The following is a 14,664-nucleotide window of genomic DNA, read 5'->3' on the forward strand; positions in this document are numbered from 1 at the left end:
GTTGCAGGAATTTTCAAAATGATGGTTATCTCATTTTGTGAGACTCTATGATGTGGTTGGCACAGACTCAGCAGAGCAGATTTAATGTGACTGAACACTATTGTAATTATTCATTATTACTGACATCTCAGTCATTTTAATCTGACAGAGACACCATAGTTAGTTTCACTTGTGCTCAAAAAGATTAATTTTTTTTTTTTTTTTTTTTTTTTTTTGGCATCCCTCATTTTATACAACCAGGTGTTGCTTATTTTAAACTTCGGCTCCTCAGATGGGATCTGTGTGTGTCTTGTGTGCTCGGACAGTCGATTTACAGGATGAGATCTCTGAGCAACAAGAGGACAAATAGAGGACAGATGATTATCGCAGCGATCAGGGGCATCAAGGTCTTGATCAGTGGAGTGTGAGAGTGAATTGTCCTCTCCTGCAGCTGAAGACTTTTAGAGGAGAGGACGTTAAATTAATGTCATAGTAAAGCTTGATTCCTTTTTAACGTGTCTACAGGTTTGATCGGTTCGTGCCTTCCTGTTGTGATCGCTGGTCTTTCTTTCTCTACGAGTTGAAGGAGCATTAACACAAACACACACAGTTAAACACTGACTCACACACAAAAGCCTCAATAAGAACTCAAAAGGATAATAGCACTTAAATGGACGAGGGCACTTCTCTGCCTCCAGACAGTGATGAAGTCTTTATGTAGGCCAGTGTAATGAATGGGGCAGTTGTAGTGATCAGTTAAAGTGTTTCAGTGGAGTTAATGACTACAAGAACTATTGGAGCTCTTTGAAGAAAACCTCTCACCTTCACACTGCAGCTTCAGGACCTGTTTTTTTTTTTACTGTTTGACTCAAGACTTGGTTAGAAAAGGATAATATAAAGGGGAGTTAAGCTGATATATGCAGTGGTTGTGATGGTTGGGGGCTGGGCAGGGAGAGCATTATCTCAGCAGACATATGTGTGTGTGCTCTTATAAATTTTATCTGTGTGACCTTCAGGGCAAGGATATTTTTGACTGGCCCTCGCCTCTTAAAAAGGCTGCTGTATATACCTCCACACCGGCAACAGCCAAAGATGGAGGAATTATGTTTTCAGGTTGTTGGTCTGTCCCATTCTCAGGAACACCTTGAGGGAATTTCTTCAGATTTGGCACAAAGGTTCACTCGGACTCAAAGATGAACTGATTAGACAGAACAACACCAAGAAGAGTCTGTTTCCCAGAATATATATATTTTACACACAAATAAAGCTACATTCATACAAACATACATACACACATACTATACATACATACAGTCTTACATTCATACAAATACATATAAGTTTATTGGATTTTTTCTTTTATTATAAAAAGCAATTTGATATATTATTACTTTGTATACTGTGTTACACTGTTAGGGCTAGGTCACTGTTAAAAAGCATGCACTTTCTTTTGGTTGTGTCCAGATCACGTGTTTGCAAATAACTCCAAGTGCACGCCACATGCTATGAGTATCAGATCGGACCGGGTCCACAGCATCAGAGCCGCTCACTTAGGGCTCAGGCAAGCTGTCAATCAAACCAGAACTCATTTAGCAAGTCAGGCAGCTCCCTGACCGGGTACGTTTGCTGCTTCTGAGCGGTTTCACACTTACTTTTGGTGCACTCAGAGTTATTTGCAAATACTGTTTGACCCAAGTCTGGCTGTGTCCATGTTTGTTGTATTGCACTGAATTTTTTAACTAGGCCTTTTCTTCTTCTTGTCCTACCTTCTTTTTTTATTTTGTTTTATTTTTTTTTTGAGAATTTCACATCCATCTGTTTGCCCACTGTTTGGCTTTCAGTCCCGGTTCTTTGATCCCCTTGGTCCAAACTTTTCGTTAATCCATCTCATCCTCACGCAGATTGTGTCAGCAGTCACTGAATTCAAGTCTGTCATCTGCCTCAAAGTTTCATTAGTTCATTGTCACATACATAATATTCCACATTTCCCGTGGTAACTTATGGGGCTTCTTGGCATATAGTTTGTGTACATTACATCCCATGATTCCATCTGAAAAGTCTTCTTCCGTTGCCTCTCACTCAAAGTGGGTAAATAGTTGGGAAGGGGGAAGGGGTTGGGATAATAGCTTGATTGATTATTGGAGTATTTATTTCCTGTTTTGGTCAGTCTCTTTGTGACCATATGATTCAGTTGGTCGCGACAACAACAATGGAGCCGTCCTCCGCTTCTTCGTCCTTCTCCTCCAGTGATTGGACGACGCAGGGCGTGACGTCGAAGGGTATCCTCTCCACAATGGATTCGGTGGTCTGTGCTGGCAGTCCTGGGCTTGAACCTCTGGTCGAGGGCGCCTCCTCCCTCAGCGGGGACGGGGTCAAAGAGCACGGCTCTGGCTCCAAGGTAAATGTTACCTCTTCTACCTGTTGAGACAGGAAATTAAGCGGTAAAAAAAAAGCAATTAAGGTAGTTTGGAATTCTACAACAGGCAAGTAAGGCTTTTTATTAGGCCATGTTGTTCTCATTTATATCTGACTTTGTTGTTTTTTTTTTTTTAGATTGATCACCTTCATTTGAATCCAGTCTTTTAGATGCATCAGTGTTTTAGACACATGCAGCAAAAACCAAAACCAAGCGGCTGTTGCAGCAGTTCCAAAGAAGACTTGGTTTTTGATGTTTGAACAAGGAGTTCATAGAGGATACTTGCCTTCGTCAGCTCCTCTTCTTCATCTTCATGCTGCTCAGGGATGCCTTCAGACTCGGGCTCTGGCTCCTCCCCGACTGTCTCCACCACTCCTCCGACCATGTCAGCCATCTGTCCACTCAGCTGCCCAGCGATCTCCACCTGCAACCATTTAAGTTTACGGATTTGATGCTTGTTGTTTTCTGTTGCACTGCCTTTAGGATGGAAAGTGATTGAAAAGGTTACTGGCATTTTAACGTATTTAATCACCAACTGACATCAGTTCTTCAACTCCAGTATATCCTAGTAAGAGATACCAGAAAGAAAAAACAACAGATATAAGGAGAGAAGATGGACAAGCAGGTTTCCTGTGCTGAAGTTAGCGTGGTCTCCCTGTGTAGAGAGAAAAGGTACAGTCACAGATTTTGAATCCAAATGCCTGGAGTTGTAAACTTGTGGACTTTACAGCATGCTACTCTGAAGACCAGGCAGATTTAAAGAGATCCGTTGTCAGAATTCATCAGATCCGCTACAGGCTATCATGCAGACTTTTGGCAGTGCCATGCAGACTTCCAGCCTGTCTCCTACCTTGCCGAATTCCCTGGCAGTTTTTCCCCATCATTCACTGCACTATAGATGTGTGCTAAATATCCCTGCTGATATAAACAAAGCCAGACCCAGAAGACAGAAAATGACAGATATCAATGTCAAGAAAGAAAAACAACAAAATAACTACTCTGAACTCTTTTGCCTGATAGATGGGATTGAACAACATAAACCTGAGCTTCCTACAATAGCAAAGAGCATTCATGCATAATGAGACATTCTGTCATGGTCATGATGACTGTGTTGTTTCACTCATTCTACAACAATGACTAAAGAGAGATGCCTGTCCTGTTTGCCTCTGACTAGTCACGTAGCCCTGCGCCCTTGCAAACTCTCATAGCTCCTCTGTCAGAACACATTAAACCATCATCTCGTCTGCAAAGGCTGTAATCCGACTATTTGGATTCAGCAGGCGAGTGCCTACCTGGTGCGCCTCGACCTGCGCAGCTCCCCACAGGTCGGCTAGCCGAGGGTGGGTGGGAGGGCCAAGGCTGTGGATGGTGCTGTTGGGAGTGGCTTGGAGGGAATGGGAGGCACTGTGTAGCCTGTGCTCCATGGACTGTAGGTAAAGAGAAAGGAAAAAAGACAAAGAAAGAAAATTAATATGTTTGCAAGTGGTTGATTTGATTGCCGATCAATACAAATGACACAACAAGTTACTTGGCCAGTGGATGCATTTCTTGATTTTTAAATCTTTTCCCTGGAACAAAAATATCGCCACCCACTAGAGATTTAAAACAACCCCCACAGCTCCTGACATTTTCAGCTGCTCATTAATGGACAACAATGCCACAGCGAGCTACTGCATCAAAATGCATTTCAGCTGGGAAGTTTTAAAAGCCTCATCATTCCAAAACAAATGACAAAGCAGTTTTATTCTTCCAGCATTTAGCAGTCTTTGCCAGACACTTTCTCAGGAGGAAGGATACTTTTGCCATTTTTCACTTCCTTCTAGTCATTAATAATGGTCTGAGACTGCTTTTAACATCCCTTTAAAATGAGTCAGTAATGGTACTGCAGGGAACATCAGGAAAACGTCTGTTATGCATTGACTGTTGCTCTGAAAATTGACTGATTGCAAGGCTTTATTATGAATGTAATTTCATATATTCAATAGTCTCCTTCATGAGGGAAACCATACAATACGCACAGTAAAGTTAACAGGTCTCAGATGATTGCACATTTTCCAAGACACAGTCCCTGACCTTTTCAGGATATTATTTCTTAACCCACAGTTATTTAATGAGCTCTGAGAATGTACCAATACAAGAAGCTGAAAAAGTCTTCAGGTGTCACAGTTCATCATGCCAACACTTAATTAGCAGAAAACCTCCCAGCAGCCTGAGAGTCAACAGCTCATATACACCAATAAAAGCAACTTATCCCACACATCCAGCAGGTGTAAAGGAAATGAAGCCTGTCAGTTAAAAGTGGAAATATTTAAACTGCTTGGATTTTTTACTTCAGTTATATCACGTATGATGCAAGTAAATGCCTGGTGCCTATTCTGTATGTTATGTATTCAAATTGTTTGTTATATATTGGCTAATAAAGGAAATATAATGCCTTCCAAGTAAGATTCAATGGCAGTATTTTGTTCCACTACAGGATGGGTAATGATTATAAATATTGCAGCAGCAGACCTGCCAATCTGTATGTATTTTGCATAGCAGGTACGCATTTTGACATCAAAGGACGCAGGTACGATTTCTCGTTGTAAACTACGCAAAAGGGTGTGTGTTCAATTGTGCCCGTGCAGTACTCCAGTCTAACAGCAGGCGGCAGCAACGTGTGGTCAGCTGAGTAAGAGAAGAAGAAGATATAGCGCTGGGTTCAGCCCCCAAACGCCACGCGGGAACAACAAATGTCCATTATTTCAACACAGCAACACTAACAGGTGTACAGCTCCTCACTCCGTCTGGCTGGTTCCTCAGGTGAGGGCGGTGCTTTAACTTTAAGGTAAACGGACTGGGCTCAATGTGGACAGTTGACATTGTGAATTGAGTTAAGTTGACGCAGACCTGCAAATTTGTCCAACTATTTTAAGTTGATAACGTTAGCCGAACGTTACGTAATTTGCAAGCTAGCTAGCACACATCAATTGGCAGAGTAACATTAAGTTATATTCAGCGTGTGTCGCAGATTGTTAAACGTTACTTTTCATAGGAGGCTACCGTGCCGCAGAAATAACGTTACCTAGAAAGTTACCGGGAAGTGTGTGCGCACGCGCGCTTTTGCGCCTTGTAGTTAAAATAAATGTGATAGAAGATGAGTAAAAGGACTTGTTTTACATCACAACATAATTTTCTGCACCTAAAAATTAAAACATGTTAACTTACAATATGTCATATTTATCATATAATTGAATGAAATTAATTTATATTTACCATTGTGTACAAGCAAATCTATACAATAAGTCATTAGAGCAATGGTTTTAGCAGATGTACTGAAACTTTTAGCCTTTTCTGTATATTATGATAGAGCCTCGTGCTGTGTTAGTGATAATTTAGTAAAACATGTTCAAAGTTCCAAAACTTGAGGTGAATGTATGTAAAAAAATAAATAAATAAATAAATAAAAAATATATATATATAAAAAATGCTCCTTCAAGTCAAAAACCAGGGCTTCAGTCTCTCCTGGATGATGTCGCATTGTTCACATATGCCCACAAATAGCTGACTATTCCTAAATGTCACTGGTCTTGGATATCTTGTGACCTCTTTTTGGGGTCAAGACTCCCAGATTGAGAACTTCCTTAACCAAGTGCTTTGAGTATACGACCATAATCATGTCAGGAATAGATTCTGTAACATACAACCTGATGTTGTTAACTTACTGTTGACAGTATCAGTCATCAGTACCTGTACATGAATGTCCACAGTTGCAGTACCACTCACCTGTTGTTGTTGGTACTGCAGAATCTGCTGCTGGTAGTGGTGAAGCTGTTGGAGCTGTTGGAGTTGGCTGTGCTGCTGCAGGGCCAGATGAGCTTGGTGCTGCTGAAGGTAACCACCCACCGTCCCCTCAAAGCCCTCAGCAGGCGTACCTCCCGCTCCATTGCTGCCACCTGGAACAATCATAAAACACTTAGCGTCCAGTGCTCAGGGACACCATGTAGTGCTTAGAGACACTATAAGAAAGAGACAAGATTTAATCCTCACCAGCAGCCATTATGTAGGAGCCTGCAGCAGGCGAGGCCACGCCCGAGGGCTGGCTGGTGATTGGGTCCCAGGCGTCGGAGGACGACAGGCAGTACAGACCCTGTGAGACGTAGGTGTGAGGCCAGACATCTGCAGAGGAGTGGTGGAGCACCTGGTCTGTATGTGGAAACAGACAAGAGAGAGGACAACATGAAAAGGAGAAGAAAACAAATGACAGGAAATTCTGCAGAAGAATTTTAAGGATTCACTGCTCACTTAAATATCAGATTCCCTCTTGTTAAGTGAAAATAGCAGATTCAAAAGTGGCATGTTTTTAGAGAAGGTGAGATGAGAGGACATTACACTCAGAAGTCTTAGACTTTGCACAAATCAAGAGATGTGAACACAGTGTTTTCCTCAGGATGTGAAATGTTGATGCTGGAAGAGAACTGAGGTAGAATCAAGTAGAACTTAATTTACCCCAAACGTTGAAGATCTTATAAGTATGTATAAGCAGGTTTGTTGAGACACTATGAAGAAGATGCAACCTCAGAGACTAAGCTGTTCATTCAGACATTAGTTTAAATGCCATAAAGCCACACACAGGGACCAACCTGATCTCATCTAAAAAAAACAAATTGTAATAGCTTTAATAGGAGTATGATTAGCGTATCTGCAGCTGTGTCGTTATTATAGAGCAGAGCCGGGAGGGGGGGGCTCACACTCAAACACTGTGGAGAAGAAACATCCCCTCAGTCCTAATGCTGATATTAAGGATCTTTTACATTGGGGTGTGTATGTGTGTGTGTTGGTGTTGCATGCTAGATAAAGCACAGAGCAGAGCCCATATGGTGTTGTTAATGAGAGCAGGGCTAAGTCCTTGTGCTAACCTACAGGCTCCCTCAGGGTTTGGGCAGCGCTTAGCTTTGCTAAACACCAGCAAGAACTGAAAAAGAAGCTGTTCACAGTGCTGCTGTGTGTGTACAAGAGAAAGCAGCAAAAAGTCCATGTTTCAAATGCATTTTGTCTCATTTTTGAGTCGCCAGAAAAAGACAGAATAATGGCCACGGAATCGTTTTGTTTTTTATGAGCTTATGTGACTGTTCCCTGTGAGGTCAGATGGGTTTTCTACTTTTGCCTGAGAAAATTGCTCTCTTCCCTTCCTTTATTTCCATTTTATCATCCTATGTGCAACTAAGCTAAACAGACTTCTTCCCACCTGAGGCTCAAACCACAAATCAGGATCTGAGTTTGTTTCCCGCAAACTGTTTTTGTTTTATTCAACCAAGTGTAAAGTGAAATCCTCTTCACTTCACTTTCTGTGCATTTCCTTTTTCTTACTTGAACACAGCTCGTCTTTTAGATTTGTTGGTAAAATTCTCTTACGCAAGCACACGTGACACAGCATCAGAATGTCTTCTGATATTTCAGATATGACAGGCTGTTAACTGAATTCGTCATTTGGAGGTTTTTGAGTAAGTGCCCAGTAGCAGTGAAAGGCAGAAATTTGCAGCTGTGTGCCTGCCCTCCAAAAGTCCTTTAAAGCTGGTTGGGAGAATAACTGACGTGGCCGTTTTTTAGTTTCCAGCAGGGCTCTGTATTCCCAAACTGCCTCTACGCATGACAGTAAAAATAATCACTGAATATGGAGTCTATAGACAAATGACTGAGTGTGCAACATTTGAAATATGTCGTGAGAATAAAGTATGTGTAGTTATGTCATTTAGGCAGACAGGCTTCAGTGTTAGATTAATACAACTACATAAAAGACTCACCCCTCTCCCTTATATTTAACCTCAGTGAGCACCAGGTCCTCATTGTGCTCCCAAAGTATCAATAAAAAGGATCCAACCAAATACCGCAGTAATAACCCTTCTAGTCATGCCAAGTGGCCATTTGCTAAAAGCTTTTAACTGCAGTACCTCTGCTGGTGATGCTCTCCTGGTTGACCTCACTCAGATGAGCAACGCTGCCCTGGTTGGAGCCGGCTCCCATACTCTCCCCGTCCATCGAGTTCCAGCCAAACAAAGTCGCCTCAGAGATCGCAAACTGCTGCATGATACCTGAGGAGGAGAGGAGGGGAAAGAGTTATACCAATGCTATCTGAGATGCAACAGTACTGATAATAAAAAGAACATTTAACGCAGTGAAACACAATTAGAAATACAGTGCATTAAACAAAAGTTAATTAGTGATAAAAGGCAAACAGGAGGTAACAATTGCCGTTAACATGGAGTGTTTATTCCAATCAGGAAATGTGTAAATTGTAGAGAAATAAAAGAGAATAAATTTTAATTTAACTTTGCCAAATGGGCCAGAACTAATTAGATGTTCTAAACTTGAGTAAAGAAAAATATTGCACTGGTGAATAGAAAAAAATGTACAAGAAAAAGATACCAAGGCATGTCTTCAATGTGATAAATCTTTGTTGGCCATCCCTCCAAAATAATAAAAAATAGTCTTATTACTATTTCACAGTTAATTATTGAGCAGTCTGAGATGTGAGATACTTTGTAGCCATGTAGATAAGTGGTCTAAGACACAGGGTGCCTGAACATGACCACCTGCACCCAGATGTTCCCTCACCTGCAGCAAAGCGAGCCTCCTTCTCGCCGTCACTCAGGTCGCTGTAAGCGTCGTTCTCCATCCTCCTCTCTTTTTCCCTCTGCAGGTTGGTATGCCCCGCCCCCCCCATTGGCCCTGCAGATGGTTTGCCCCAGCTCTGCCACTCGATCATGTGAGCGACGCGGCCCTGAGCCATGGCAGTGGGCTTGGTCACTTTGTCCTTCATGGAGCGTGTCACACCTACAGCAGGTAATTGAAGGGTGGGGGAAGACCAGCAACATACACACAACACACACACACACACACAACACACACCAGACACACACAAACACTGTCAAAACTACTTCTGGCCTCTGCAGTTGACTTCACCTCCAGCTGAGGCTCAGGTGGGATATAGAATGATAATGAGAAACTGTAATGTAGGAAAACTGATTAACTACAGTATGATAGATAATGTCTGTGGGGTAATAGATGTATTGGTATGGATGGATTCAGGTAGTTCTGTGACTGGTTATGAGATTATGACAACAACCTGGCAGCTACTTTACACTATTACTGCGTAAAAATACATTTAGTAATCAGAATGAGTGCAAGTTCAATTTTAAGGGTATTATACTGCTTTTAATCTGAATTAACCATGTCAAAAGCAGCAGTTTTCATTCCTTTTAAATCTTTTTTTATCCTTGTTTTTCTTTTTAACCATCGATCTGTTCCTCAAATTCACACTTGGAGGCTGCTAAGTACCACCTCAGTTGAACTGCAGGAGTAGTAGGTGGTTAAATGTCAACAACACAACAGTGGTGTTAATATTTACCTTACAGACAAACGCATCTGCCTCTAACCTTTAGACCGCTGCTGCTTTCTAATATCTGTCAGCAGAACATCTCCCATCAACATCTACAGCACCCTCATCCAAACCTTTTCAATTTGCCACATTGCAGTTATTAGTTATGTGGTAATTATCAATAATGAGTCCAGAAGTCACCATCTCCTCATATTAGTCATTATCTGCTGTTTTAGATGATAATGATGTGACTCGTGAGGAAGAGCAGACACAAATGTCACATAGAGGGGAACTCCTGTAGCAACAAGTGAGTCTTTGCTCGTTAAAATGGTCTGATATTTTACTTCGATTACGATCAGAGCTGGGTAGACTACAGAAAGTTGTTCTGCTCTTTTCTCTGATCCTCATCTTGAGTCTTCAGACTTGAAGATCTGCTAACAACTATGGATGCTACCAAAGATGTCTTTCTGTACAACATGTCAACCTCTCTGAGATCTAATTAATGAAAACTTAAAATATTCAAATAATTATATACCTTAACACGCCATGAGTAATATCTGAATAATCAAATAGCTTCATTCTTTAGCTTATCCTTTTAGGGTCGTGGGCGGCCTGGAGCCAGTCCCAGCTGACATTCAGCAAGGGTTTAAAAACTTAGTTTTAACTTAATTTAGAGTTGCCGATTAACCTAACCTGCGTGTCTTTGAATTCGTGGGAGGAAGCACGAGTACCCAGAAGAAACCAAAGGGAGAACATGCAAACTCTGCATAGAAAGGCCTCTGGCTGACAGGTTTGAATCGAGAACCTTCTTGCTGTGAGGCGACATTGCTAACCACTGCACCACCAAATGAAGATGAATTAGCTACATAAAAGCGTAGACCTTTTGCGACATCTGCCACATCTCTGGTCAGTTGATAGACTGGCGTGAACTTGTCAGAGGTCAGGTGACAGGAGCTAACCGTAGTGACAAATGGGACAGGGTTGCCCCTGTGTGCTCGTTAGAGTTTGTTGAATTGAAGAGAAAAAGACAAGGATGATGCCTGAAACGTTGACAACCCCATATTAATAATTAAAGCCATTACTCATCCGCCGGTAAACAGAATAAATGAGATTCATTAGACTTTACGTAATTAAAACCGTGTTACAGAGACTGAGAGAGGCAGAGGGACGTAATCCTTGGGTGTAAACAGAATGTCGAGAAGGGTCCACTGGCAAATCTCTCCCCAATTAAGATGCAAATACAAGATTCAAACTAGGGACATATTCACTGAGTCAAATGCTTGCAGAGAGGCTGATCAATAAAAAATTTAATTGAAGTCAAACAGGCATGGATAAATAGAGATGGAGCTTTGGAAATTGCTCCCTGGGTCCAGGGGGCAAGTTACAGTCTGAGTTATTAATAGAAACACTTTTTCCCCCCAAAGAGAGACAATCTCATTTGAAAATCAAACACTCCCTGCAGAGTCTAATTGGCGATGGAAATAGGAATGAAAAGAATGGGGATGAGGGAGGGTGTTGGGGTCTTGGCTATTCAAAGGCTCAAAAAGATAATGCTATACACTGTTAAATGATACCAACAGATTTAATTAAAGTGCACCAGACACAACAGAAATAACACTTTTTTTTTTTTTAAGCACAAAAACTCTGAGGCGCTACACTGAAACATCACAAAGCACAGAGCACTACAGTTTGAAGCACAAAGCACGAGAGAGCACAAAAGAGGCACCAATTCACAAATATCGGGGCACACCACCACCACCAGCACTGCCACATTACAAATACACTACATTTCCCAACACGCCTGTGGAGATGCTTCAGGAAGTAATTAAAGTAAGTTATCCCACTTACTTTAGTTTCTTTGAAATTAAAGATCTGATTGGATTTCCATCAATGACTCTGCGAAATATGTCTGTCATTGACGTCTGCTGTTGATATCAATGGAAGAGAGGGGAAAGTGGGGAGTGATTATAGGAAGGGGGCACCCACAGGGGCGGCCATGTTGGTTCCAAGCTCCTCTTCCTCCTCCTCCTGCTCTAGAGTGAAGTTGTCTGTTGATGCAGATCAGTTTACAAAATCCGCCATTTAAGGCAAAGGTAAAAAGATAATTCCTGTTTTTTTTTCAGTGTGTCAGATGATCCTTTGGTCTGAAAGCAACACAGAAGTCAAAGTAGAAGCAGAATGGAGTTTTTATTAATCAAACAAATCTCAAAGGAAAAACTGCTCTGGATGTAAAAATTGTTAAACCTAAGTGGAGCCTTTGGCATTCTGGCACCTTAAAGGCGTGTCATGGAAAACATCAATGCTCTGAGTCTGGCCTGGGACCTCCCCTGTATGTTGGTCTCCCATCACTTCCTGTTAGCTTTTCTACTCTCTAATGAAGGCATAAAGCCTTTGGTGCAAAAATGCGCAGAAACGCGCAAAACACCTCTCACTGCCTAACTAATAACCTTGAATAGTATTGGATGTATGTTCCATATATAATCTAAAATCTCATCAAAGGATGTTGTAAAATCAGATAGTTGATAATAGGCTTCTTAATTAGCCTATCCTGGTATTTGTAGGCTAGTATGGCTTAGCAGGAACAGTAGGCTCCATGATATTAGCATCCTCTTCACGTTTACATCTTATTAAATTGATGTCAAAAATGCAAGGTTCTCTGTTGGTGGAGGTGTGTTGTTTTTGGTACTAGTGAGACTGTTAAATACAACCTAGGAGGGGAATATTTGAATAATAGATACTTGAGTTTGAAGGCTTTTAAAATGGTAAAACACAAGCCGATGAACAAGACTCATAATTAGTATGAGGATGGAATTTAACATTTTGACAGGGGACGTTTCTGCTACTTCTTTGATCACGTCTTAGAATGATCTACCAGACGCCACACAGTGCATTATGGGATGGCTTTGCAGAAGGTTGCATAGGGTTGCATGGCATTGCTTCAAAGCTGAACCAGATTCCGATTGCATTTTCTTCCTGGGCCAGTATAGTGGTATCATTAAAATTAATGAAGGGGTTACATTTTTTCATGCAGGGCTGAAACCTGAAGAAGATTTTTGTTTGGCTCCACCCTCTTAAGTCTAACTAAACCAATAAGATCGCTCTGTTTTCATACTTTCTCAACCTCTGAGAAAAGTTTGCGAAACAGACAAACTCCATTCTGCAAAGGGGAATTAATGGTTTGGTAAGCTAATGCTAAATGAATGGTAACACTTAGTAGATTTACTTTCCATCATAATCAATATTAATGAATTGAGAAACTTTTAAGTTGGTTTATACGCCCCATTTACTTTGATTTATTTGCTCTGGAAAAAAATTAGTTGCTTATATTGTCTTATGATTACAATTAACAACCAAACCACACATGAATTATACGGCTGCTGCGCTGCTCTGGTACCAAATAACTATCTGAACAACACACAGAAAGAAAACAAAAACTAACTTTTACACCACAGGGAAAGGAAGCCCCTGTCAGTGCTCAACAACAACTTCATCCTTGACCGTCTGTGTGGAGCGTGTGGAGGCAACATGGGGGCTGTTTTACCATCTAGCAGCACAGACACACACCTGACACACCTGTCAGAGAGGACTTAGCCAGAGCACCGATCCCATAGGTGTTGGTGGACTTCCTCTTGAGACGAGGCAGAATGGAAGTAGTGTCCTCCATGGACAACTAAAGAGAGAGGGGAGGGAGGTGAGGTGTGGTTGGAGCAGACAAATAAAGATGGAGAATAGAGACAGCAGGGTAAGAGAATGTAAGAGAACGGAGTGTGTAGAAATGATGAAAAGAAAGGAAAAATTGAAATGTGACAGGAAAAATGACAAAACAGGAACAGATGAGAAAGGAAGAGATAAGTGTGAGAGATAAAATGGAATAAAAGAAATTGAGGTGCAAAGAGCAGATGATTGAAGATTCAGAAAACAGATTGAGAGAGATAGAAGAAGAGAGGAGGGAGGTTATAATAGAAGGGAATAAGAAAGGACAGTTAATTATTCAAAGAATTGTAAAGGGCTTACAGGGATAACTGTCTGAAAAGAAGACAGTCATAGATATACTCTGGCTCAAAGGAAAAACTGATGCTTGAGTGGTGATTCCAAAGCGAGACAACAAGGAGTCTTTTGTGACCAGAGCAGGTGGGAGTTTGCACAAAAAATGGAGTCACTGAGAGATGTAGTGTTGACACCAGTGAAATATAAAATTGATTGTATTCAGTGCAAAGTTTACCTACAATCTGATGGATAAAAAGTGGAAACAATGGCCAAGAGACTTATTTATTCATAAGGGTATGTTTTAGCAGGAGATGTTTTTATGATAATGAGAGATTGTGGTGCTTGTTTTGTTCAAGGACGCTTCTTCAGGGCAGAGACAGCAGCTTAAACCTGTGTCCTCTAGTTAAACAGTGGTCCTCCCTCTCACTTTTTTTTTTTGACCCTGACATGGTGCATTGTGTGACGTCTTTTACCCAGCTTACCCATCTCAAATGCCCTTGGTTATCTGCACCCTTGGAGTGGAAAAAACTCATGTGAAATACAGGCAGAATTCATGTGAAGTGAAAACCCATCATAAACATTATTGGTTCACACAGCCTCAAATGATATGGCGTAGGCTTGTGTGATATCCATAATGTAATATCTTGATACAGTGCAGCCCAAATATTGTGACCATAGACTGTAAATAAAGATGGACATAGCCTCTGTGACATCACCCATAAGTTCCTGAAAAGTTGCTCGCACTGAGTTGCTCCACCATCGCCATCTTGGCAGTACCTGACTGCCAAGATGACAATATTAGAATTGTGTGATATTTATTGCTAAACTTTGTAATCAGTGTTTGGGAAATTATTTGTAAAGCCAGGCAGAGGAGAATCAGGTTTGTAGATACTCCAAACCATGTACGCTCGAGTGAACAGCACAC

The 14,664-nt window shown here is 41.3% G+C and overlaps 1 protein-coding gene across 10 annotated transcripts in view; it reads right to left on the minus strand.

The window, feature by feature from the left end:
* Window positions 1-1,206: 1,206 nt before the first annotated feature.
* LOC130183732 (uncharacterized) overlaps window positions 1,207-14,664 on the minus strand; it is a 55,644-nt gene continuing 42,186 nt past the window's right edge. For 4 of the 10 annotated variants that reach the window (XM_056399375.1, XM_056399372.1, XM_056399374.1 and 1 more), the window contains 8 exons: window positions 13,317-13,422; window positions 8,990-9,208; window positions 8,326-8,466; window positions 6,425-6,580; window positions 6,161-6,330; window positions 3,688-3,822; window positions 2,682-2,819; window positions 1,207-2,397 (listed from right to left, as the gene is read on the minus strand). In XM_056399375.1, coding sequence (XP_056255350.1) covers window positions 2,167-2,397; window positions 2,682-2,819; window positions 3,688-3,822; window positions 6,161-6,330; window positions 6,425-6,580; window positions 8,326-8,466; window positions 8,990-9,208; window positions 13,317-13,422 — 1,296 coding nt within the window. In that variant the 3' untranslated portion in view covers window positions 1,207-2,166. Of the gene's footprint in view, window positions 2,398-2,677; window positions 2,820-3,687; window positions 3,823-6,160; window positions 6,331-6,424; window positions 6,581-8,325; window positions 8,467-8,989; window positions 9,209-13,316; window positions 13,423-14,664 lie in introns of all 10 variants that reach the window. The other 6 variants (XM_056399376.1, XM_056399373.1, XM_056399370.1 and 3 more) reach the window with 4 other exon arrangements.

Source organism: Seriola aureovittata, chromosome 16, assembly GCF_021018895.1.
Source record: "Seriola aureovittata isolate HTS-2021-v1 ecotype China chromosome 16, ASM2101889v1, whole genome shotgun sequence".
NCBI lineage: Eukaryota > Metazoa > Chordata > Actinopteri > Carangiformes > Carangidae > Seriola > Seriola aureovittata.